The 24,011-nt window shown below is 51.2% G+C and overlaps 1 protein-coding gene across 2 annotated transcripts in view; it reads right to left on the minus strand.

Annotated features, from left to right (window-relative positions):
• Positions 1–24,011, minus strand: part of OSBP2 (oxysterol binding protein 2) — a 392,283-nt gene that overhangs the window by 212,728 nt on the left and 155,544 nt on the right. Inside the window, exon 1 of one of the 2 annotated variants that reach the window (XM_030583570.1) lies at positions 795–825. The exons of the other annotated variant lie outside the window; for it this stretch is intronic. Coding sequence (XP_030439430.1) covers positions 795–810 — 16 coding nt within the window. The 5' untranslated portion in view covers positions 811–825. Of the gene's footprint in view, positions 1–794; positions 826–24,011 lie in introns of those variants that run through there. 2 annotated transcript variants of the gene reach the window in all.

Here is a 24,011-nt window from a genome sequence, read left to right on the forward strand (position 1 = left end):
CTGTCAGATCCAGTAATCGAAGGGGTTACTTGTCACAATAGAAGGCAAAATAACTTCAGAGAGAAGTGGGATTTTTAATTTGCTGGTTCCCTTGAACACGTATTTTGGTTTGGACTCTGGATATAATTCACTCTGTCATAAACAGAGCTTTTAGCAGCACAATGTATATAGCAGGCTTTGAAGTGAGGATCCCCTGTTCAGATGAACGTTATGGGAGGAAAAAGTCCTGGTTTTGTTTCTCCAAATGTTCATGGCAAACTGGAATCTTAGGATGTGTATTTCCTGGGGGAAACATCTGAATGGATCTTTAGTGCGTTTTGTGAAGGTTGTTGGCTTGTTTGTTGAGCACTGTGACATTTTGAGCATTCTGCCACATTTTGCTTCATCTGCCCCACGCTGATGAAATTTCCAAAATGTGGCAAGCATGTGGTTTATCAGGAACGAGGTTTGCTGTTATGCAGCAGAGGGGGACTGGGTGGGCAGGAGCAAATGCAAACCACTAGCTGAGCCAGCAGGGAAGACAGTAAAGAATCAGGGAAGACTGGCAGAAGTGGCAAAGGCGGAGCGAAGGATGATGAGCAGCAGTGCCTAAGAAGGGGAACCCACCTCCCCTGGAGCTCCTAATCACACACTGAGTCTTTCTTCTTTCCTGTGAATTTGGTGCTGCCTGCACTAGATAAAGCCCAGCACTTCAAGCCTGACCTACATCATCCCAACTCAGCACAGATCACTCGTGCCAAACATCTGGGGATCTGCACAAAGACTCACAGTGGGCAGAGACCAGGAAAACTCACCTTCTCCTGTGCCCATGACTTGGGATTTGAATCCCAGCTCTGGCAGGCAGCCGATTGTCCTGGCTACCCTCCACACACCACCAATGAAGTGAAGGTTCTCCAGGCTGGGCCAGTGACCAGGGTACTGTTCTGGTAGTCAGGAGACCTGGGGTCTGACTACTGGTGACCTGCCGTGTAACTCTGGCAAGTCCCTTTGTCACCCTGGGCTCCAGTTTGTCCTTTGGAAAGCCCTGTGAGAACCAAGGATGAGAAGTGCTTATAACAGCTAAGCATTACTGCAGGCATAAAGGAAGGAGGGACTACCAAGAATTCCATAGAGACAGGAAAACAAGGAACTGCGGCTCCCAAAGCCAACAGCTCTGGGAAGCCAAATTAGCAGATTCTAACGAACGCTTTTCTTTTCACTCCTCTCTCCTCCGAGAGGCACAGCTCCCAGATCTGCTGGTGGCTCACAGAACCACATCACCAGCAAGGGGCAGGCCCTTCCATGTAACCAGAGTGAAGGGAGAATCCAAAGTCACCAGTTAAACCCTGTCCTAGGGTGTCTGGGCATTTTCAAAGGATGCCGGGGGCGGGAGGCAGTACAACTGTGACTAATTACCTGCTGCCCAGCTGGGCTTTGGGGAAGGGGAGAGACTACAGCTAGGGAGAACAGCAGCTGAGAGTCCGGAAGGAGGCCTATGCAACCCTTGACTGGACAGGGGAGACACCACAAGCCTGAGAACAGATGCACCAGGGGGAGCTGATGGTGGAGACTGAGCAGGGCCTGGGAGGGCTGAAAATTGTTCCTAGCGGAGAGGCTTGGAGTCAGACAGACCTCAGGGAGGAAGGGCTATGCCCACTGGGAGACTGGGGCAGGGGACACGGAAGAGACTTTGCTTTGGGTTTGACTTTACCATGGATTAATGACCCAGTCCCCAAGAAAAGGGGTTGTTATTGGGTATAAATCTCTGGATTATTTCCGGGAGCCTGTGAAGGAGAAATTGAGGCAAGGTGTAGCAGAGCCATGCTTGGCTAGCAGGGGGCACTACAGGGCAGACATGCCCTTTGACAAACCAAATCCCTCATGAAAACAGAGCTGCAGGAGCCCAAGGACATCTCAAAGGCACAGAGCTCCTTAGAAAGAGTGCTGGGTACACGGCTGCCCAGGCATATGTTTCATCTAATGCATGCTCTGGGGGTCAGAACACACAACAGTTTTTCTGCCAATGGGTGAAATTCCAAGCTAGAAGGTCCCACAGCTGCAGGCAGGAGTGAAGAGGGGAATAAACAGAGAGACTCTGACAAAATACATTACAAGAATACCACACTTTGCTTCTCATTACAAGCATCATGGATTCATTCATGAGCTAATTATAATACCTACAATAGAAACATTTATTATTAATAAAAGCTATTCAAAAAAGCACAGCCAGCTAGAGTCACCAGCTCTAATTTTAGGGTTTGCTAATAATAATAGCAGTGGTTTTGAGAGTTTTTTTTATTTTAAGGAAAGCACGTTGGCCTTTTAAATGTAAACATTTAAGGGGATAGAGAATAAGACTGAGAATATATTATTGCCCTTATATAAATCCATGGTACGCCCACATCTCGAATATTGTGTACAGATGTGGTCTCCTCACCTCAAAAAAGATATACTGGCATTAGAAAAGGTTCGGAAAAGGGCAACTAAAATGATTAGGGGTTTGGAGAGGGTCCTGTATGAGGAACGATTAAAGAGGCTAGGACTCTTCAGCTTGGAAAAGAGGAGACTAAGATAGGATATGATAGAGGTATATAAAATCATGAGTGATGTGGAGAAAGTGGATAAGGAAAAGTTATTTACTTATTCCCATAATATAAGAACTAGGGACCATCACATGAAATGAATGGGCAGCAGGTTTAAAACAAATAAAAGGAAGTTCTTCTTCATGCAGTGCACAGTCAGCCTGTGGAACTCCTTACCTGAGGAGGTTGTGAAGACTGGGACTATAGCAGAGTTTAAAAGAGAACTGGATAAATTCATGGTGGTTAAGTCCATAAATGGCTATTAGCCAGGATGGGTAGGGAATGGTGTCCCTACCCTCTGTTTGTCAGAGGATGGAGATGGATGGCAGGAGAGAGATCGCTTGATCATTGCCTGTTAGGTTCACTCCCTCTGGGGCAGCTGGCATTGGCCACTGTCAGTAGACAGATACTGGGCTAGACGGACCTTTGGTCTGACCCGGTACGGCCGTTCTTATGTTATGTTCCTTGTAGTATTTGCATCCCAAACATGGTGCTAGTGTAGGAGAGAACTAGAAAGTGAAACTAGAGACTAAGTCAGTCTCACTTTTGTCTCTAGTCTAGTTTCATTCCTCAAGATGGTGAAAGTCAGAAAGAAAGTAAGATAGATTAACAAACAGCCTTTCAGTTTTCATAGTCCAAAGTGTGATTGCTAACACAGGTGGCAGCATTTCTGTATATTATTTGTATGTAGATTTTCTCCTGGCAGTGTCTTTTTAATGACACTATCACAGTCCACCTGATACCTAAGGACTGTGTCATATTTCTTACATTTTTATTTACCAAAATGTATATCCTTCAACCCCAGCAAATAAAAACACCTGATCAGTTAAGGAAAAGGAATGTAGCACGTTTAATAAGATTATGTTTGTTAAAACAGACCAAATTCCAGTTCAGTTCCTTATAATCTCTTGACCTAATTTCTCCCTGTAGCTTCAGCAGGATACAGTAAGAAGCAAATCATTTTCACTATCTGTTCTAAATTCCTATGTAGAGTCACTGTGCACAATTAAACAGCTGCCCCCTTCCCTCCAGGGGGTGGCTGCATTTCTGGGTAGGGCAAGGTGATTCCTATTAGCCTGATCCTGCCAACTGTGACTTGCACAAGAAGTCCTATTGTGAGTCAGGACCATCCACTTGCAGCACTGGCCCTATCTCTCTCTGTTAAAGGTGTAAGTTTCTTAGGGATATTTGAGGACAGACATACAAGCTGGAGTGTCTTATTATTACAGTACTATTTACTGAATTCTCAAACAGTTATGCATCCACATTAATATTTATTAGACACAAAAACCTCTGTTAGGAAACATAAAGGCTGCAAAGTCAAGCACTCAAAAGATGGGAAATGCCAGAATTAAGGTTGCCTGTAAAACGTTAATTTGGCCCCTGTGGGCACTTGCATTATGACACAGGCTGGAATTACATCATCACATACAATTTTCCCACAGGGTCCCCCCTCATTCAGTGCACAGAAGAAACGGGCTCTGAGGATGAACCAGAGCTCTGCAGTGAAGGAGGCTGTTTTTCTCTGTCCCTTCGTCCTGCCTGACTCTCACCAGGCTCCTTGTCCTCCACTACCTCGCTGGTCCAGCTCTCGTTCCATCTATATTTGCCTCAGGTGGCTTCTTCCTTCACAATACCTGGGCAGCAGCAGTGGGGTGGGTGAGAGCACAGGAGAGACAGGCTCCCTGATGCCAGCTATGGTGCCCAGCCCAGCTCCCACTACAGGGAAAGTCCAGCTTTACCCTCATAGCCCTGGGCTGGACGGCCGACACTCAGTCCCTCCAGGGGGATGGTGCTTGCCAAGTCTGGTCAGCACCAGTTGCTGGGAAAAGCAGTGCAGTTCTCAGGATGGAACCCTCAGAGATTTCACTGATTACGCTCTAGCACAGGGGTGTGCAAACTACGGCCTGGGGCCCACATCCAGCCCTTCAGATGATTTAATCTGGCCCTCGAGCTCTCCCCGGGGAGCAGGGTCTGGGGCTTGCCCCGCTCCACACATGCCGTGGCTCCACACGACTCCCGGAAACAGCAGCATGTCCCCCCTCTGGCTCCTATTTATAGGGACAACCAGGGGGTTCTACATGCTGCCCCTGCCCCAAGCGCCGCTCCCATAGCTCCCATTGGCTAGGAACTGCGTTCAATGGGAGCTGCAGGGGCGGCACCTGCAGACCAGGCAGCGTGCAGAGGCACCTGGCCGCACCTCCGCATAGGAGCTGGAAAGGGAACAAGCCGCTGCTTGACGTAAGTGCCACCGGAGCCTGCATCCCTGACCCTCTCCTGCACCCCAAAACCCTACCCCAGTCCTGATCCCCCTCCCATCCTCTAAACCCCTCTGTGCCAGCCTGGAGCTACCTCCCGCACTCCAACGCCTCATCCCCAGCCCCACCCCAGAGCCTGCACCCCCAGCTGAAGTCCTCACTCCCTCCCACACCCCAGCCCTCAATTTTGTGAGCATTCATGGCCCGCCACACAATTTCCATCCCCAGATGTGGCCCTTGGGCCAAAAAGTTTGCCCACCCTGCTCTAGCAATTCTCAAATGGAGCAAGTGTGAACGGAGATTTTTCAAAGGCTTATAACTCTGTCAAATTTGGGCAGAATTTCCTGGGGACAGCAAAAGACACATCTCTGACAGAAAGGCCATCCCCGGCCAAATTTCAAGTCCATGGTTCAAAACATAGGGTTGCTAGAGCTTCGAAAAGGTCACAACAAAACATTTTTAATGTCAAAACAATATATGTTTCCCTGCCCTTTTTCCCAGAAATGGTTGCCTGCTTTGGGCAAAACTTTCCAAAAAGATTCAGCCTCAGGCAGACGTCGGACGTGGAAAATTTCAACCAAAATAATTAAACATTGGCAGTTATAAGCAACTGAACGCAGGGTCTTATAATCGGAAGTGCTGTGCAACCTTCAAGATAGGTGGTCTTCTCACCCCATTATTTATCCCTACAAGACAAATTACATAAACTTTACATGGCTCGGGAGACTTTCCAAGATTTTCTTTTCACAGAACTATACAGTCTCTGGGGTTGAGAGGGTATTTATTGTTAACCTATACAAACACAAAGCTCAACATGTGCTCCCCCCTGTGTCTGGCTATTCCTACCGTTCCTCCCTATAGGATCCCTTGGTTCCATTTGCTTCAGAGAGACTCTCAATCTTTTAAATTCCTGGGTTAGAGCTAATGAGACCCACCTAGTCTGACTGCCAGGGTGAATCAGCAGGATGGCTCTGCATCTTTAGAACCTACAGTCCTGTCATTCCACCTATTAAGTTAGCAAATAAACATCCCAAAAATAGTGGCAATGTCTTCCTTCCCTCATGCAGCAGGATCTTCTTCTGTTCTATTGTATGCAGGTATTATCTGCCCTCATTGCCATAGCGTCCGAGTGTCCTCCAGAAGTACTCTAAGAAACATAACCAACATCTCTAAACCTGATCCACAGCTGGGGGCCAATGCACTATTTCACTTCTCTGTCCATAGTGGAAACAATCTGGGAGAGGTCACTTTTGCCAGCAATTTGAACAGGTACTTTTAAAACACAGAGAAGTAACGTATAAGCAGCTATAATCACCTCTTGGTGCATGTTCCATAGGCTATACCTTCCTTCCAAGAAATGCCCTCAGCAGCAATCACTGCTAAACTAAACTAAAAAACTAAAAAAGAATGGGGGTGCAGATTTTTTTTTTATGAGTCATGCACTGGTACATACAGGGTGTATTTAGAAAATTAATGTCCTAGATCAGTGATACTCAGAGTGAGGCTCTCGAGCTGCAAGTGGCTGCAGTCTCCTGCAGCTTTGTGCAGCACATGACACTAGAACACCCTGTGACTGAATGTATAGCACTACGAAACAATGAATTCACACTGCTGTGGCCCTTCTGGGTAATGTTGATTGCTAATTTGGCTCCTGAACCTCTGTGGTCTGAGTATCACTGTCCTAGACATTTTTAGTCATGGGTCTGCATGGATTCATCCTTCTCCAATCATTCCGGTCTGCATAAAATCTGTATTTAATTGTACCCTAACCAATAAGTCAGCGTCAATCAGACGATCTGCAAGAAAGCAAGTATTTCAGTAATTAAGCAGAGCAGCTGTATGATATGCATGTCACAAACCTAAAGGGATATAGCCACAAACTCCATTCATCTCCTCCGAGTCCCAGAAACCTCCTCTTCACAGTCAACTGGGGAGCGGGGGGAAATAGCTCAGTGGTTTGAGCATTGGCCTGCTAAACCCAGAGTTGTCAGCTCAATCCTGAGGGGGCCATTTAGGGATCTGGGGCAAAAATCTGTCCGGGGATTGGTCCTGCTTTGAGCAGGGGGTTGGACTAGATACCTCCTGAGGTCCCTTCCAACTCTGATATTCTATGATTCTATGGTCAGGAAACTCAAGGCACAAACCCACATATGCAGATATGAAAAGCCATTGAGAGAAAGAGATTTTCAAGGTTTGGCTTGACCTTTCTCAGCTGAGGCAGCATATACTTAATGTACACTCATGGAAAAGAACAATGCAGGCTTATGTCAGTATTCTGTGGTAGGTAATTTCTTTCCACACGTTGGTTTAAAAAGAGCAATATTAAAAATAGCTTCAACACTCTAGGTCTTACAATGCCAATAATACTTTGCCCTTCTCAAGCACCTTCCATCACAGCCCTCAAAGTGCCTTACAAACACAAAGCACATGGCAAACACTCTTGAATTAGGCCTCCCACGCACCCCCATGACAAAGATATTATCTTCATATTACAGAAGTGGCAACAGAGGCAAAAGAAAGGGAAGGCCCACATTTTCAAGAGAAGGCCTTTGATCTTGGTTGTCTTAATTCTGAGGTTCCCAGCTGGCGATACTGGGGCTTGATTCTTAGAGGTCACAAGCATCCTTGGCTCCAACTGCAGTTAATGGAATGTGTGGGTGCTCAGAACCTCTGAAAGTCAGGCCCAGTGTGTCTCAAGCAGTCTACCCAAACCTGAGGCACCTCAGAACATGGTCGCCGAAGTGACTTGCATAGGGTCATATAGGAAGTCAAAGGAGACGATCTCAGATCTCCGTAGGCCCAGAGAGGCAGACAGATGGAAGGCCTTAAATTAGTTTTATACCAAAGATAAAACTACTAACTTGCTTTTCCTCAAGTTCAGTTGCCTGGGGGAGGAGGGTGGATTCTCTCCTTGAGTCTGATTTCTGTTGTTGCCCTCCCTAGCTTGCTTTCTTTAATTCAGAAAGCAATACCAGAATGACAAAAACACCTACGGGCTGTATCCTGCTCCCATGAGGTTAGCGGTGGATGGACAGTCATCCTTGCTACATTGGTTTTGCATTACTAACTAACATGAAATTCACCCTACTGATGAGGATAAACTGAATAAACTAACCCTTCTCCCAGCTTGGGATCCTGAGGAGCTAAAGGATGGATCTTTTATTAGTACATAACATTTCTGCTCATGTGTGCTTCACTTAGGCCTTCTCTTAAGCACTGTAAATGGCCTAGGACCATGTTTTACATATTTATGGATCATAAACTGTTAAGCAGATGGACTGTACAGAGACTGTCTCTAACTGTGTTCTTGTAGTTTGTCTGACAGGACCCTAGTCTTCATGGAAATCAATGGGAGGTTTTGCAACTGATTTCAATAGGAGCAGGGCTGGATCCTGACAGCGATGCACTGACCAACACAGATTAAGGCCTCGCTTTGCTCTCGTCAGCAGGGCCTCAGTGTAGTGAATTAAAATGCACAGAATCACTGCAAAAGCTGAGACAGGAAAGGCCCCAGCGAAAATGCACAGCAACATACTGTGTTGTCATTCATAGCTTAATATCAAATAATGACAACAGAACCTGAAACTTGAAGTAGGAAGTCACCACCACTCCTTCATAGTGTGAAAAGCTGACAAGGAGACTGAAGTGTCAGAAAGCTAGTCTCTGACAGTAACACATCAGTGGCTTTCTGACTGGGAATGGCTCTGAATATTTGTCTTGTTGTCACTGGAATCTGGCATTAAAATGCAGGTCTCTGTTCCCCCAAAGTATCAATGCTTCACATGGATCAACAGATATTGACAATACAGAAGATAGATTTTTATTGTCTTCTTGAAAAGAGGATGAAATATTGACATTTCTACAGCAATGTATATCAGGCTTTGAAGAACAATGTCCTCCATGAATAAAACATTCATTCATATATTTCATTATAGCATCCAAAGGCCAAATAGTCATTCACTGAGAAACATGCATGAAATAGTTAGCAATTCACAGAGACTCACTGCCTGCATTAGAATTACATTTTTAAAAAGTCTTAAGCAAATTATTCTGCGCATGACAGTAAGAAAAATAAAATTCTGGCCTAACATAGTATGAACAAAGTGGAAAGTTCAGTGCTATGGACCTGAAACGTTCACTCATTATCTCTAGCCTGCTTCTTGCTTGCATATTTATACCTGCTTCTGGAAATTTCCACTACATGCATCCGAAGAAGTGAGTATTCACCCACGAAAGCTCATGCTCCAAAACGTCTGTTAGTCTATAAGGTGCCACAGGACTCTTTGCTGCTTTTCCAGATCCAGACTAACACGGCTCCCCCTTCAAAACGATACTTGAAACGTTCACTGTTCTCTGTTTTACATCACAGCATCAGGACCCTCAGATGATCCTTCATTCCGCCACCCTCCATATCTAATATTTCCCTACCCTGAATGCCTCCTTAAAACAGTGAGAGCTTTCTGGCCCCTGCCAGATGTACAGAATTCCACTGTGAATGTCTAATAGCACTATTCAAATGTGCTCTCTAATTCAGGGAATTTGTTACTTAAAGATAAAAAAGCAGCAAAATCTAATCATGTAAGTTCCTTTTTCTCAATGAAAATATTATGGGCCCAGGGAGCAAAGGCAAAAGAAATCTGTCCCTGCACTTTACCTCTGAATTAAACACAGGGAAGTGCTTTTCTTCAGATACCATGGACAATGTGACTGTCCTGCGACCATTGGAGGAATCGGACATTGGTTTAAAGTGGGTTATATGCAGCCAGGAACGGCAACCCACCACGTCTGATCCAGAGAGTGCAGGTCAGGAAGCTCCTGCAAGGTGTTAGTAAAGCCAGTTGAACCCCAACACTCCCAAACACACTTGGCAGAGCTTCATTATTAATAATAATAATAATTAATTAATTAACAATAGTGGTGTGATACTACTATACGCTTGAGTAAAATATTGATATTTTACTCCCCTGCAGAGTAAGCCCTTCCAAGCTCTTTGTCTTGGCAGCAGGCAGGAACAGCTCCCAGAGGCTGGCTCATTTGTCTTTCTGTCTGACCTTGCCAGGTGATGGAGACCTCACTCTGGTGGGGCCGCAGGCAGAGGTGACCCATCAGGTTTAGACACATCTCCCCCATGGACGGCTGGCAGGAGGGGGGCGTCTTGCGGGGGAGGCAGGGGACCCAGGACTTCTTGTGCGGTCCAGCTTCACAGGGAGACTGAGGAGTAGTTACTCGGAGGCAGTCTCTAGGCCCAGGGGAGGCTGGTGTTTTATACCTATAACACTGGACCAATTTGAATTTTAAAATAAAATTTGAATGGAGGGGGCACTGAAGTTATTAGCAGCCCCAACCCCAGAGCCTCTGCCTCCTCTCCCCCTGCCCACAACACCCAGAGCCCCTTCGCAGCACCAGGACATCCAGCCTGAGCCTGGCCAATGAAATGGGGCTATGCCATAATGAGACCCAGAGCTTTTCCAGCTGATCTCTGTATCCCACATCCATTAACCCAGCCGTGCAAAATTAACTTGCCTCCTTGCCCAGGGTGAGGGGCTGTAGATCAAATGTAGATCAGGAGAGGAGGCAGTAAGCACACTCAGCACCTCTCAGTCCCTTTCCCCGAGGGTGCTCAGCAGAGGCTCCAGCACAGCTGTCACCACAGGCGTCCAAGGGAAGAGTGGGCTGTAGGGGAAGGGGAGATCCCATCACTTCCCCCTATGCTCTGTGCTCTTGGTGGGAAGCTGGGAGTGGAAGTGCAAAGCCATCTCTTTACTCACCCAGTGGATCTGGTCCCAATTCTGGTGCCGGGTTTGCCTCAGTGGCCGCAGGGGCACTGGAGGTTTTTGCAACACCAGCAGCTGGAGTGACGCTGCACCTCCTCCTCCTGCCACGCTGCTCCCGCGTTTTCTTTCTCTCCCTTTCAGTTCGTCTTGCTGCCTGTTTGCATTTGATCTATAGCCCCTGCCTGTTTGCTGAGAGATCCAGCTAATCTCTGGACTGAATCTGCAGGCAGCTCCAACCAAACCCCACCCAGCTGATCAGATCAGCACCAGGGACAGCTACCAGCCAAGCCTCCAAAAACCCACAGCTACAAATGCAAGAAGAGGCAGCTTAGTCTGTCATTTGCGCATCAGGGAGATCACCAGCAGCAGCCTCTCCCCTGCCCAGCCCCAAAAAGACCGAAAAAGCCGAAAAATGTGAAAAAAGATGGTTACTCACCTTTGTAACTGTTGTTCTTCGAGATGTGTTGCTCACATCCATTCCAGTTAGGTGTGCGCGCCGCGCGTGCACGTTCGTCAGAAACTTTTTACCCTAGCAACTCCAGTGGGCCGGCAGGTCGCCCCCTGGAGTGGCGCCGCCATGGCGCCCAATATATATCCCTGCCGGCCCGCCCGCTCCTCAGTTCCTTCTTGCCGGCTACTCCGACAGTGGGGAAGGAGGGCGGGTGTGGAATGGATGTGAGCAACACATCTCGAAGAACAACAGTTACAAAGGTGAGTAACCGTCTTTTCTTCTTCGAGTGATTGCTCACATCCATTCCAGTTAGGTGACTCCCAAGCCATACCTAGGCGGTGGGGTCGGAGTGAGAAGTCGCGGCATGGAGCACTGCAGTTCCGAAGGCCGCATCCTCTCTCGACTGCTGTACCAGGGCGTAGTGGGAAGCAAAGGTGTGGACCGATGACCAGGTCGCTGCCCGACAGATTTCCTGGATGGGCACACGGGCAAGGAAAGCCAGCGACGACGCCTGCGCCCTGAATGCGCAGTCACACGGCCCGTAGGGACATGGGCCAAGTCATAACAGGTCCTGATACAGGACGTAACCCACGAGGATAACCTCTGGGAGGAGATAGGAAGCCCTTTCATACGGTCCGCTACCGCCACGAAAAGCTGGGGGGATTTGCGGAAGGGTTTGGTCCTCTCTATGTAGAACGCGAGAGCTCTACGGACATCCAGCGAGTGGAGCTGCTGCTCCCTGCCTGAGGAGTGAGGTTTTGGGAAAAAAAACCGGGAGGAAAATCTCTTGGTTGACGTGGAAGGCTGAGACCACCTTGGGTAGAAAGGCAGGGTGTGGTCTAAGCTGCACCTTGTCTTTGTGGAAGACCGTATATGGGGGGTCTACCACAAGGGCTCGGAGTTCCGACACCCGTCTAGCTGAGGTGATAGCTACTAGAAAGGCAGCCTTCCAAGAGAGGTAAAGCAGGGAGCAAGTAGCTAACGGCTCAAAGGGGGGCCCCATGAGCCGGGACAACACCAGGTTAAGATCCCAGGTTGGAGCAGGGGGACGGACGTTAGGGAATAACCGTTCCAGCCCTTTAAGGAATCTCGACACCGTCGGGTGAGAAAAAACGGAGCGACCGTCTGCACCCGGGTGAAAGGTGGAGATAGCTGCTAGATGGACTCGCAACGACGATAAGGCCAGACCTTGCTCCTTGAGGGACCAAACATAGTCTAAGATTTCGGTTACCGAAACCTCCATAGGGCGGAGATTTCTCTCTACGCACCAACAGGAGAAGCGTTTCCATTTCGCCGAATATGTGGCTCTTGTGGACGGTTTCCTGCTGCTCAAGAGCACCTCTCTCACAGGCGTGGAGCAGCGCAGCTCGGAACCAGTTAGCCACGCAGGAGCCACGCCGCTAGGTGCAGCGACTGCAGGTCTGGGTGACAGAGAGACCCGTGGTCCTGGGTAATCAGGTCCGGATGAAGGGGCAGGGGAACTGGGTCGGCTACGGCCAAGTCCAGCAGCATGGTGTACCAGTGCTGTCTGGGCCATGCCAGGGCCCCCATGATCACACGAGCCCTGTCTCTGCGCACCTTCAGGAGGACCTTGTGAACCAGAGGGAACGGAGGAAACGCATAGTACAGGTGGGTCGACCACTGGATGAGGAAGGCATCCGCTATCGACCCCGGCTCCCTGCCCTGAAAGGAGCAGAACGCTTGGCACTTCCTGTTCCCCTTGGACGCAAAGAGGTCCACCCGGGGATAACCCCACCTCCGGAAAATGGAGAGAGCGACGTCCGGGCGAAGGGACCACTCGTGTGACAGGAAGGATCTGCTCAATCGATCCGCCAGCGTGTTCCGTACTCCGGGAAGGAAGGAAGCCCTGAGGTGAATGGAGTGGGCTACGCAAAAGTCCCAGAGTCGTATCGCCTCGAGGCACAGGGAGGAGGACCTGGTGCCGCCCTGCTTGTTGATATAATACATGGTCGTCGTGTTGTCCGTGAACACGGCTACACAACGACCCTGAAGCTGATGACAAAACGTTTGGCAAGCAAGGTGGACCGCTCTCAACTCCCTCATGTTGATGTGTAGCCCCACCTCCTCCTGGGACCACAGGCCCTGCGTCCGCAGGGTCCCTAGGTGGGCCCCCCAGCCTAGATCTGAGGCATCCGTTGTCAGGGATACCGAGGGCTGAGACGGGTGAAAGGGAAGACCCGCACACAATACGGACTGGTCCAACCACCAGCCGAGGGAATCTAAGACCTTCTGGGGGATTGTGATTAACATGTCTAACGGTTGCCTTGCCGGCCTGTAATGACTGATAAACCACAGCTGGAGAGGCCTCATGCGGAGCCGAGCGTAGTCGGTCACAAAGGTGCACGCCGCCATGTGGCCTAACAGGGTTAGACATGTCCTCACTGACGTCAACGGGGCTGACCGCAAGCGTTGAACGATCGCCGCCATGGTCTGGAACCGCTGCAGAGGCAGCGAGGCCCTGCCCACAGTGGCGTCCAGGACGGCCCCGATAAATTCCACCTTCTGAGTGGGCCTCAGGGTGGACTTGTCTGTGTTTATCAAGAGGCCCAGACTCGCAAACATGCCGGTGATCACGCGGACATGGCTGTTCACCTGCTGTTCCGACGTGCCCCGAATCAACCAATCGTCCAGATAAGGGAACACGTGGACACGGTTGCGCCGAAGATGCGCCACGACAACTGCCATGCATTTTGTAAACACCCTCGGGGCCGTGGACAGGCCGAACGGGAGGACTGCAAATTGATAATGAAGAGCCCCCACAACGAAGCGGAGAAAGCGTCTGTGGCGCGGCCAAATGGCAATGTGGAAATACGCGTCCTGCATGTCGAGGGCGGCGTACCAGTCTCCCGGATCCAGGGATGGAATAATGGTCCCCAGGGATACCATGCGGAACTTCAACTTCACGAGGTATTTGTTGAGCTCTCGCAGGTCGAGGATAGGCCTGAGGCCCCCCTTGGCCTTGGGGATCAGAAAGTAGCGGGAATAAAACCCCTTGCCTTTCTCGTTTTCCGGAACCGCCTCTATAGCTCCTTTGCTGAGGAGCGTCTGCACCTCCTGCCGAAGGAATTGCTCGTGAGAGGGGTCCCTGAAGAGGGACGAGGAAGGAGGGCGGGAAGGAGGAAACGAAACAAACTGCAGGCGGTATCCCGTCTGCACCACGCTTAAAACCCAGCGGTCCGATGTTATTTGGGACCACGCCGGGAGGAAAAACGAAAGGCGGTTGGAAAACGGGGGGGAAGGATCCATAGGGGAAACTGTTACTGCGCCCTCGAGCGCACCTTCAAAATGAAGGCTTAGGACCAGGCGGGGGTTTTGAGGAGCCTTGGTTCTGCCCCCCTTGGTTCCCCGACTGCCTGCGCCTCCCGTTCCTGCCGCGGCGCCTGTAAAGGTCCTGCCGCTGGCGGAACTGGGAAAACGGCCTGCGTTGTTGTTCTTGTTGTTGTTGTGGCCGGAAGGGTCTACGCTGCGTCACGGGAGTGTGCATCCCGAGGGACCGCATAACGACTCGGTTATCTTTCAGACTCTTGAGTCTGGGGTCTGTTTTGTCAGAAAACAGGCCCTGGCCTTCGAAAGGAAGGTCCTGTATAGTATGCTGGAGCTCCGGCGGAAGGCCGGAAACCTGCAGCCAGGAGATGCGACGCATCGTAACTCCTGACGCAAGGGTACGGGCAGCCGAGTCCGCAGCGTCCAAGGAGGCTTGCAAGGCCGTGCGTGCGACCTTCTTGCCTTCGTCCAAGATGGCCGTAAACTCTTGGCGAGCATCCTGTGGCAGCAGCTCCTTAAATTTGTCCACTGCCACCCAGGAATCAAAGGCATATCTGCTCAGCAGGGCCTGCTGGTTGGAGACCCTGAGCTGCAGCGCCCCAGCCGAATACACCTTACGGCCAAGGAGGTCCATCCGCCTGGCCTCTCTTGATTTGGGGGCTGGAGCCTCCTGGCCATGACGCTCCCTATCGTTCACTGATTGAACCACCAGTGAACACGGAGTCGGGTGTACATGGAGATATTCGTATCCCCTAGAAGGGGCCATGTACTTCCTCTCGACGCCTTTTGCTGTCGGAGGGATGGAGGCCGGAGACTGCCAGATGGTGTTGGCGTTGGCCTGGATGGTTCGTATAAAGGGCAGGGCGACCCTGGTGGGAGCATCAGAAGAGAGGATGGTTACAATTGGATCCTCTATCTCCGAGACCTCCTCCGCCTGCAGACTCAGATTTTGAGCCAATCGCCTGAGGAGGTCTTGGTGCGCCCTGAGATCCAGCAGGGGGGGACTGTTGGAGGAGGTACCCGCCACCGCCTCATCCGTGGAGGAGGATGATGAGACCCCCGGCACGAGAGTGTCTAACTGAGGGTCTTCCTCAGCCCTCGCCTCTGCCTCCGGAGCCACAGCGGAGTCCTGCTGCTTGGACCCTTCCTCCCCTTCCGGGGAGGGAGGGGGGCGAGACAACGAGGCTTCCGGGGCCCTACGCTCCGCAGTCGCCGGCCTAGCAGGGAGCTGCTGGGGGCCCTGGGCCTGATGGTACGCCCAGGGTGTCCAGAATCCCCACTGTTGTGGGCCTTGGTCCTGCAGCGGCGGATCACCAAACAGCGCCGCCTGCCGGTCGGTGCCCAGCGCATAGCCGCTGTCCGTCTGGGAGGATACGGACGGCTGTCTCGAGGGCCACGGGGGCCGACCCTGGATGGTACGGGTCTGCGCGGGCCGGCACGGAGGATCGTCTCGGTGCCGGGGACCGGTGCCGGGAGTCATATCGGTGCCGGGATCGGGACCGGGACCGGGATCTGTCACGGTGCCGTGATCCTGATCGGTGCCGGGCGCCGCTTCGGTGCCGGGCGCCGCTTCGGTGCCGGGACCTGCTACCAGCTCGGTGCCGGGAGGTCGACCGGGACCTGCCACCAGCTCGGTGCCAGGAGGTCGAGCGAGACCGGGACCGGGACCTGCCACCAGCTCGGTGCCGGGAGGTCGACCGGTGCGGCGAGTAGCGTCGGGACCTGCTCCTGGAGTCGCGGTGCCGGTGTCGACTGGAGCCTGACCGCGACCGTCTCGATGCCGACCGGTGCCGCGAGTGCGACCGGTACCGCTGAGGGGAGCGGTGCCGGGACTGCGAGCGGCGTCGGGATCTGGAGCGCCCAAGACGTCGGGACCTGGATCGGGAACGACTGTCTCTGGGCGGCGCCGACATCATGGGCTTGCCTCTGGACACGACCCGCACCGGAGGTACCGGGGGTGGCAGCCGAGTGGGCTCAGTCAGGGCAATAAGGTCCCGAGCCGAGGCGAAGGTCTCCGGTGTGGATGGGACCACTATCTCAACCCCAGATCTCATGGGGGAGCTCGGCGGCACCGGACTCAACGGACCCGCCGGGCCCGGAGTCAACGGTGCTGACGGTGCCGGCGGCGCCACGGCCGATGTCGAGGCCGGGCGCTCTAGCCGGGTCTGCCTGGCCGGAGTATTAGACTTCGACGGCCTTGGCTCTGGCTCCAGTGCCGGAGAGGGTCGGTGCCGAGGAGTCTTCTCGGTGCCGGAGCGATCCGGTGCCGGTGCCGATACCACGGCCTGCGAAGCCGTCGGGTCAAGTGCCGCCTCCATTAGGAGAGTTCGGAGCCTTTGATCCCTCTCCTTCTTTGTCCTCGGCTTAAAGGCCTTACAGATGCGGCACTTGTCGGATCTGTGCGATTCCCCGAGGCACTTCAGGCACGCTTCGTGGGGATCGCTGGTAGGCATGGGCTTCTTGCAGGCCGCACACTGCTTGAAGCCCGGCGAACCAGGCATGAGCCCGGTGCCGGGTGCCGGGAAGGGCTAAGCCCCCGGCGAAAAAGTACTTTACAACTAATTAACTTAACTATCAACTTAACAAACTAATTAACAACTATAATGGAACTAGAGATAACGATAGATAACGATAGATAACTAGGAGAGCTAGGGACGTGGAGGACAGCTATGCCGCGCTCCACAGTTCCAACGACCGACACGGCGGTAAGAAGGAACTGAGGAGCGGGCGGGCCGGCAGGGATATATATTGGGCGCCATGGCGGCGCCACTCCAGGGGGCGACCTGCCGGCCCACTGGAGTTGCTAGGGTAAAAAGTTTCCGACGAACGTGCACGCGCGGCGCGCACACCTAACTGGAATGGATGTGAGCAATCACTCGAAGAAGAACTCTATGCTCCAATTATGTATTTTTCCCTTTATTCCCCCCTCCCCGCCCCCAAAAGGAGAGAGAACAGTCTGAGGCTCAGTCAGAGTCTTAGCCCAGCAGCTCCTGCTGCAAGAGTCCATGCCTAATAGCATCTTTCGCCCAACCTAGACTCACTCCGTGCTCAGGGAATACGAAGTCTGGTGTCTCTTCACTTAACCTCTCCAATGACTTTCCAGATCTCCTTGTTTTCATGGAATATTGAACCTCCGCGACAAAGCATCAATAGGCACAAGACAGCTCTCCTGTTCTCAGCCAGGCCATGGTCACGCATTGTTAAAATGCAGGGCCCAGAACACAAGACAAGGTCTTCAAGTCTATTTATAAAGGAAGAAGTAGCCTGTATCCTAAAGCTTTAAAAACCTGATAAACCAGCAGTTGAAAGACAGGCTGTTTCTGGCAGCAGACTTTGCCAATGTAATTTCATCTCCTCAAAATGCCCTGGGCTTCTGCAGCTATCAACCAAAAATTAACCCTTTAGAATTAAGCTCTCATTCCAATGCATGTGTGAAATATGTGCAAACATTCATGTAGCATCTGTATTGTTACTATTAATTACTGTGGTTTTTGACACGTATATTGTGGTAGCACATAAAGACCATAAAGCTGGCTGGGCCTCATTGTGCTAAGCATTATATAGACTCAAAAGAAATGACACTTCCTATCCCAAATGGCAGAAGACAAGACTTAATAGGTGAACAATACAAACAAGTAGGCTGGGCGGGGGGATGAGGGGCAGGGAGAAGGTGACAAATCTAATAGTATATGCTCCCCATATAAAATCCAGTTGCCTTATGGGTGCTGACAATGGGAGATGGACTAACCAAACTATCAAAAAGAAAATACGTGCATCTGAAAAATGGCACCTCATCTTCCCCTTCAGTTTAAAAGCAGCTCCTATCATCATGAGCTGATTGAGCACCATCTACTGTGCATAGGCAGGCATGGCAAAGCTGTACCAGAACACAAGAGTGCAGGGTCGTCGGGGTGCCACCATTCCAGGTCTATGGCACCTGTTCACAGGACAGTGAAAAGATTCACTTCCATTTAAGCTATAAAAAGGAGGCAGGGCACTAGACTGGGAGTCCAGAGGTCTGCGTTCTCTTCCCAACTCTACCATTAACTAGCTGGGCGACCTCAGACAGGTCACTTAACCACTCTGTGCTTTCAGCTTCCCGCCCGTCAAGCGAAGATAGCAATATTTCCCCACCTTTGTGGAACACTAGGAAATCTACCATTGAAAAGCGCTATGCTACTGCTGGCAGATCTAGTACCTACACCTGCAGTTAAGGTTGCCTAACATTTTCCGCTCTAAGACTTCATTTTCAGTTGCTTATAACTTTGCTAAACTTTAACCCTTTGGTCTGAAATTTTCCATGTGAGTGTCTGCTTCAGGCCGTGTTGTTTATTTGGTGGTGATGGTGGTTGCGTTTCAGTTTTTGTTTTGTGCTGATTTATTCTTTTTTCAAAAGTTTCATCTAAAATAGTTCAGCGGCTTCCGAGAACAAAGGAGAAGTATTGTTTTGCCCATGTTAAAAAATTCTTATAAGTGTTTCCCTGAGGAGCTTACGTGCCTCCCTGCTTTGGAGCAGAGATGTCAGTGTGTCACGGATGTGCCTTTTCTTGTCCTCATGAAAATGTGCTTAAATCTGGCCAACTTATAAGTCTCTGCGAATCTCAGTTTACACATGCTCAGTAGAGATTTCAGAGTCAGGCAGCTAAATTATTTGACCATTGCATCTACCAGGCATACTCCAGCCCAAAGCTGCAGGTGCAGAGCAGGGCTGAACGAGGCAGAGCAGTGCCTAATCACATCATTAAAGACTGTACCATCATGCATACAAATGCGGGGGCTAAACTGATGGTGCACAGGCAAGCTTAATTGTGACATTTCCCAACTTCTGAGTGCTTGACTTTGCAACCTTAACGTTCTTTAGCACAGTTTTGTAAAGGTTTTTCTGTGTGGGTAACCGTTAGCTATTCAAAGTGCTAAAGACCCAAAAGGTAACAGGAAAGGTGAGTCATACATTCATAAAAGCAAAGAAGTTCAGATTCAAAGCCACTATAGCACTGTAAAAAATGACAGAGTCCTGTGGCACCTTATAGACTAACAGACGTATTGGAGCATGAGCTTTCATGGGTGAATATCCACTCCGTCAGATGCATGTGAAAATTCCTAATGCATTAGTATTAGTATTAATGCTTATATTGTTCTGTATCAGAATAGCTCACTAAGTGATGTTCTAAATGAGCAAGAAAACATTTTTACATGATTTCACAATATGAAATATGGGTTGTAAAATTAAAAAATGTGGCTGGCTCTGAACATTTTGTGGTAGCACTTTTACCCCAGAGCCCCCCCCCATGCACTAACGTACTAGCTCACCTAAGTGCATGGCAACACAGAGGAAAGCACTGTGCATGTGTTTTCATCGTCGTTGCACTGTTTGTTCACATGGACAAGACTCTTACCTCGTAAACTTTCAGATTGCTGGGCTCTGTCAAATGAACACAGATGTCTTTTAGCACAGTGCCTTATTTCTCGGATGGCACAACTCAGAATTAGTAAAAGTTAAACACATTCAAAGCTTTCCGTTTCCCTCATGACACCAGCAGTTTTCAGTCTCCGCTACCAGCAATAATAGCTGACATTATCTACCCATCTAGGCATTTTAGGGATTCCCACAGACTTCAGTGCCCTTATGCCCTACCCATCACTGAGGTGCTTTTCATTCGAAAGGATCCCAGAGACCTCTCTAAACTAAGGCCACCTTCTGCAAGCTGCTCCTCTTGGGCAGAACCAGTGTAAGATCAGTTTGTGCCCAGGACACTTGCCGGGACTGCCCACTAGGACCTCTCACCTAGCAGAGGGTTGATGTTGTCCCCTTTATTCTGGATGCCCCAAGACTCCAGGAGAGGCTGTTCTGCGAGGTTCTCATGGCAGGAAGCGCCACTATAGGTTTTCCACATGCCCCTGACAGAGCAATGGCATCCATGCCCCACTCCCTCACTCCTCCATGGATCAGTCATGCTCCTAGGTCATGCTACAGGATTGGGGCTGTACAATGCGTGTGATGGGGTCACAGGGTGGCTGGCCCTTGTAGATGAGGCAGAACCTGCTCCCCTGCCAGAAGAGGTGCTCCCCTTTGGCCAGTTAAGAGGGTGTGGGATAGCACGTGAGACTGTAAAGGATCAGGCAGAATCTGAATGGGGTGAGACCTGGAGAAAAGCAGTCAGGAAAAATCAGGAGACTGGGGCAGGTTGCTGGGGAAAGCTGCTGAGAGCAGAAGGCTCTTTGCAGGCCTTTCCAGGAAAGCAGGACTAAATATCCGGAAGCCAGTGGGGACACTAGCTGGCTGATCTTCCTGAGCCAATGCCAAAGGGCCGAGGCAGCAGTGCGCAAACGTTTCCAGTCACAGCCCCCTTACAATTAACAGAATCTGTCCACATGTCCCTCCACTGCTGCACAGCCAGGGCTTCCTCGGCCACGGAGCTCGGGCTGAAGGCAGAGCTGGGGATGGAGGAGCTTGGCTGGGGACAGAGAAGAAATGAGGGCGGAGCTGGGCTGGGGGCAGAGTGGGACTGGGAGCTGAACAGAGTTGGGGATGGAGCTGGTTTGGGGGCGGGGCAGGGCTGGAAGTATGGCGCTACCTCCCTGCCCTCTGCAGGGACTGGCCCAGGTGCCACCATGTGCCCCTCAAACATTCTGTCATGCTCCGGTCAGGGGGCATGCCCCCCAGTTTGGGAACTATTTGGCTGAGGGCCAGGAAGCCTGTGGAAGTGCTAGTCAGCTGTCCTTCCTGAGCCGGAGAGGGTTGACAGCTGAAAGCAGCAGAGGGGGATGAGATGAGAGAGGCTGCAATGAGAGAGGCTGGGGCTGCGCTGGAGAGCTGGGGTGCAGCGAGGGAGGCTGGGGCTGCGCTGGAGAGCCGGGGCACAGTGAGGGAGGCTGGGGCTGTGCTGGAGAGCTGGGGCGTGGCGAGGGAGGCTGGGGCTGCGCTGCAGAGCTGGAGCGCAGTGAGGGAGGCTGGGGCTGCGCTGGAGAGCAGGAGCGTGGCGAGGGAGGCTGGGGCTGCGCTGGAGAGCTGGGGCGCAATGAGGGAGGCTAGGGCTGCACTGGAGAGCAGGAGCTGCCACAAGGGAGGCTGGGGCTGCGCTGGAGAGCCGGGGCGCAGTGAGGGAGGCTGGGGCTGCGCTGGAGAGCCGGGGCGCGGTGAGGGAGGCTGGGGCTGCGCTGGAGAGCCGGGGCGCGGTGAGGGAGGCTGGGGCTGCGCTGGAGAGCCGGGGCGCAGTGAGGGAGGCTGGGGCTGCACTGGAGAGCCGGGGCGCGGTGAGGGAGGCTGGGGCTGCGCTGGAGAGCCAGGGCGCAGTGAGGGAGGCTGGGGCTGCACTGGAGAGCCGGGGCGCGGTGAGGGAGGCTGGGGCTGCGCTGGAGAGCCGGGGCTGCACTAGAGAGCTGGGGCGTGGTGAGGGAGGCTGGGACCTCCCCAAAGAGCTGGGGCGTGGTGAGGGAGGCCGGGGCCTCCCCAAAGAGCTGGGGCATGGTGCGGGAGGCTGGGGCCTCCCCAAAGCGCTGGGGCATGGTGAGGGAGGCCGGGGCCTCCCCAAAGAGCTGGGGCATGGTGCGGGAGGCCGGGGCCTCCCCAAAGAGCTGGGGCGTGGTGAGGGAGGCCGGGACCTCCCCAAAGAGCTGGGGTGTGGTGAGGGAGGCCGGGGCCTCCCCAAAGAGCTGGGGCATGGTGCGGGAGGCCGGGGCCTCCCCAAAGAGCTGGGGCGTGGTGCGGGAGGCCGGGACCTCCCCAAAGAGCTGGGGCGTGGTGAGGGAGGCCGGGACCTCCCCAAAGAGCTGGGGTGTGGTGAGGGAGGCTGAGGCATGGTGAGGGAAGCCAGGAATCTATTTAACATACAGTCTGGACTATGGTTGTGGGACTTGTTCTCTTACGGTTTCTGTGCCTGGATTTTTTATAATAAATGAACCTCACAAGGGCTAGTTGTACTTGGGAAGACTTTAAGGAGGGAAACTGAGGCAAACTTGCCTGTTGTGCCAGGAACTGCCACTGGAGGACACTCCAGGTGTGGCTGCCGTGTGACAGATGGTTTTGGCCAGGTGCTGCTTATGGTACATTTAAGCATATGGGTGCACACATCTGAGGAGCATTTTCACAGGAATCCAGAACTTGGCTTGATACAGAATGTGGGGCAAGAATGCACCACTGAAATACAGCCTGCTCTTGGGTGCAATATGTTTGCCATCTGACACTACACAGCAACACTCCACAGCCTCGTAAGGTGAGAAAAAAGAAAAATAGTCTGTCTAATTAAAGCTGGACTTGGGGTGATATTTATCCCTATGCAGTGAACCAATGCAAGGCTTATTACAGGCCATTTAAGTCCCATTTGAGCCTTAAATAGTGTCGCTTCTAGAGAACAGCAGAGGTTGGGATCGAGTGCAGGGGAGCTGGAAGCAAATTATAGGAATGCAGGAAACCAAAACGGTGCAGAGAAAACAAAAGGGAGTCAAAATCTCCCTTCAGTCCTTTTAAGTCTCCCCCTCCAGCCGGAATGTGGCAGTTCAGATAGGGCCTAGCAATGACTGGAGACCTTGTGTGGATTCCCCAGGGATTCATTAACAATATTCCTGCTGCAGTTCCATGGTGTGGCTCCACTGCCAGAGCTGGCATATCTGTGTTTCCTCCATCCCTATCAGCAACTGCCTTTTGATCAAGGGATAACGAAGCATCACTGAGACTAAGCCGCCTGAAGAAAACCACTATCGTTAGCATCTTTTAATACACACAGGAGCATTAGCTTTCAGGGCACAATGTGAAGCACATTTCTGTGCTCTCTCTTTCATTTGCATTTTTTCGTCTCACATTTGTACATAATTAACGTGCTTTAACGGTGTAAATGTGCTGCTAGGTGCCAGGTGCTGTAGAAATCAATAAAATAAACACATCATCCCAGAGCACAAATGAAGCCGGAGCATCTGTCATAGCAGCCATAGGGCAGCTGGAGGAACATGCAAAAAGGGCCGATTGAAAGAATCCTGCCATCAAATGTTACTCAGATGGAAAACTTATCGGACTTAACAACAGAGAGGACATGCAAAGAGTGGCCCAGGGCAGCCCAGGAGAGCAGGACGGTATCCAAGCCCTGAGCGATGTTTGTCAGTGTGAGAAGGATTCCGAGAGCCTGGTCTATGCATCAGTCTGTAGTTAGAGTAGTAGACACACACCTCTGCCTACTTGTGTGGTGCAGTTATATCCGTATACAGGTGCTTAGAGCAGAATAGCTTTTTTCTGAATGGGAATAAGATATCCCAGAATAAGCCATCTTTATACTCGTATAACTGCATCAACACTAGTGGCTGTACAGGTATAAGGATATGAGTAAAAAAAATCACCCGCTAACTGACACAGTTATTGGTAGAACAGGCCTGAGTAAAAATCCCCTCAGAATCGCTCCAGTTTCACTCTGTTGGCTCTGGAGACCATTCGTGATTGATCATCTTGTGATCAGTGTCCTCATTTCACTAGCTCTCCAATCAAAGACCTTCAAGCAAAGAAAGACCTGAAATTCTACTGGCAAAAATAATCGGGGGGGAAAAAACACTTTAATTTGAAAAAAATTCAACAAGCCTTTATCCATCACAAATCAGCATAAAAGGGCACAAGCCCACTTTGTTCCTCTGTAGGCCATCTTTCATTAATGTATTTTAATTACTTCCAGAATGTTATTACTCCACAGTTTCTGCAGCA

The sequence above is a fragment of the Gopherus evgoodei genome, chromosome 13, assembly GCF_007399415.2.
Source record: "Gopherus evgoodei ecotype Sinaloan lineage chromosome 13, rGopEvg1_v1.p, whole genome shotgun sequence".
Classification (NCBI taxonomy): Eukaryota; Metazoa; Chordata; order Testudines; family Testudinidae; genus Gopherus; species Gopherus evgoodei.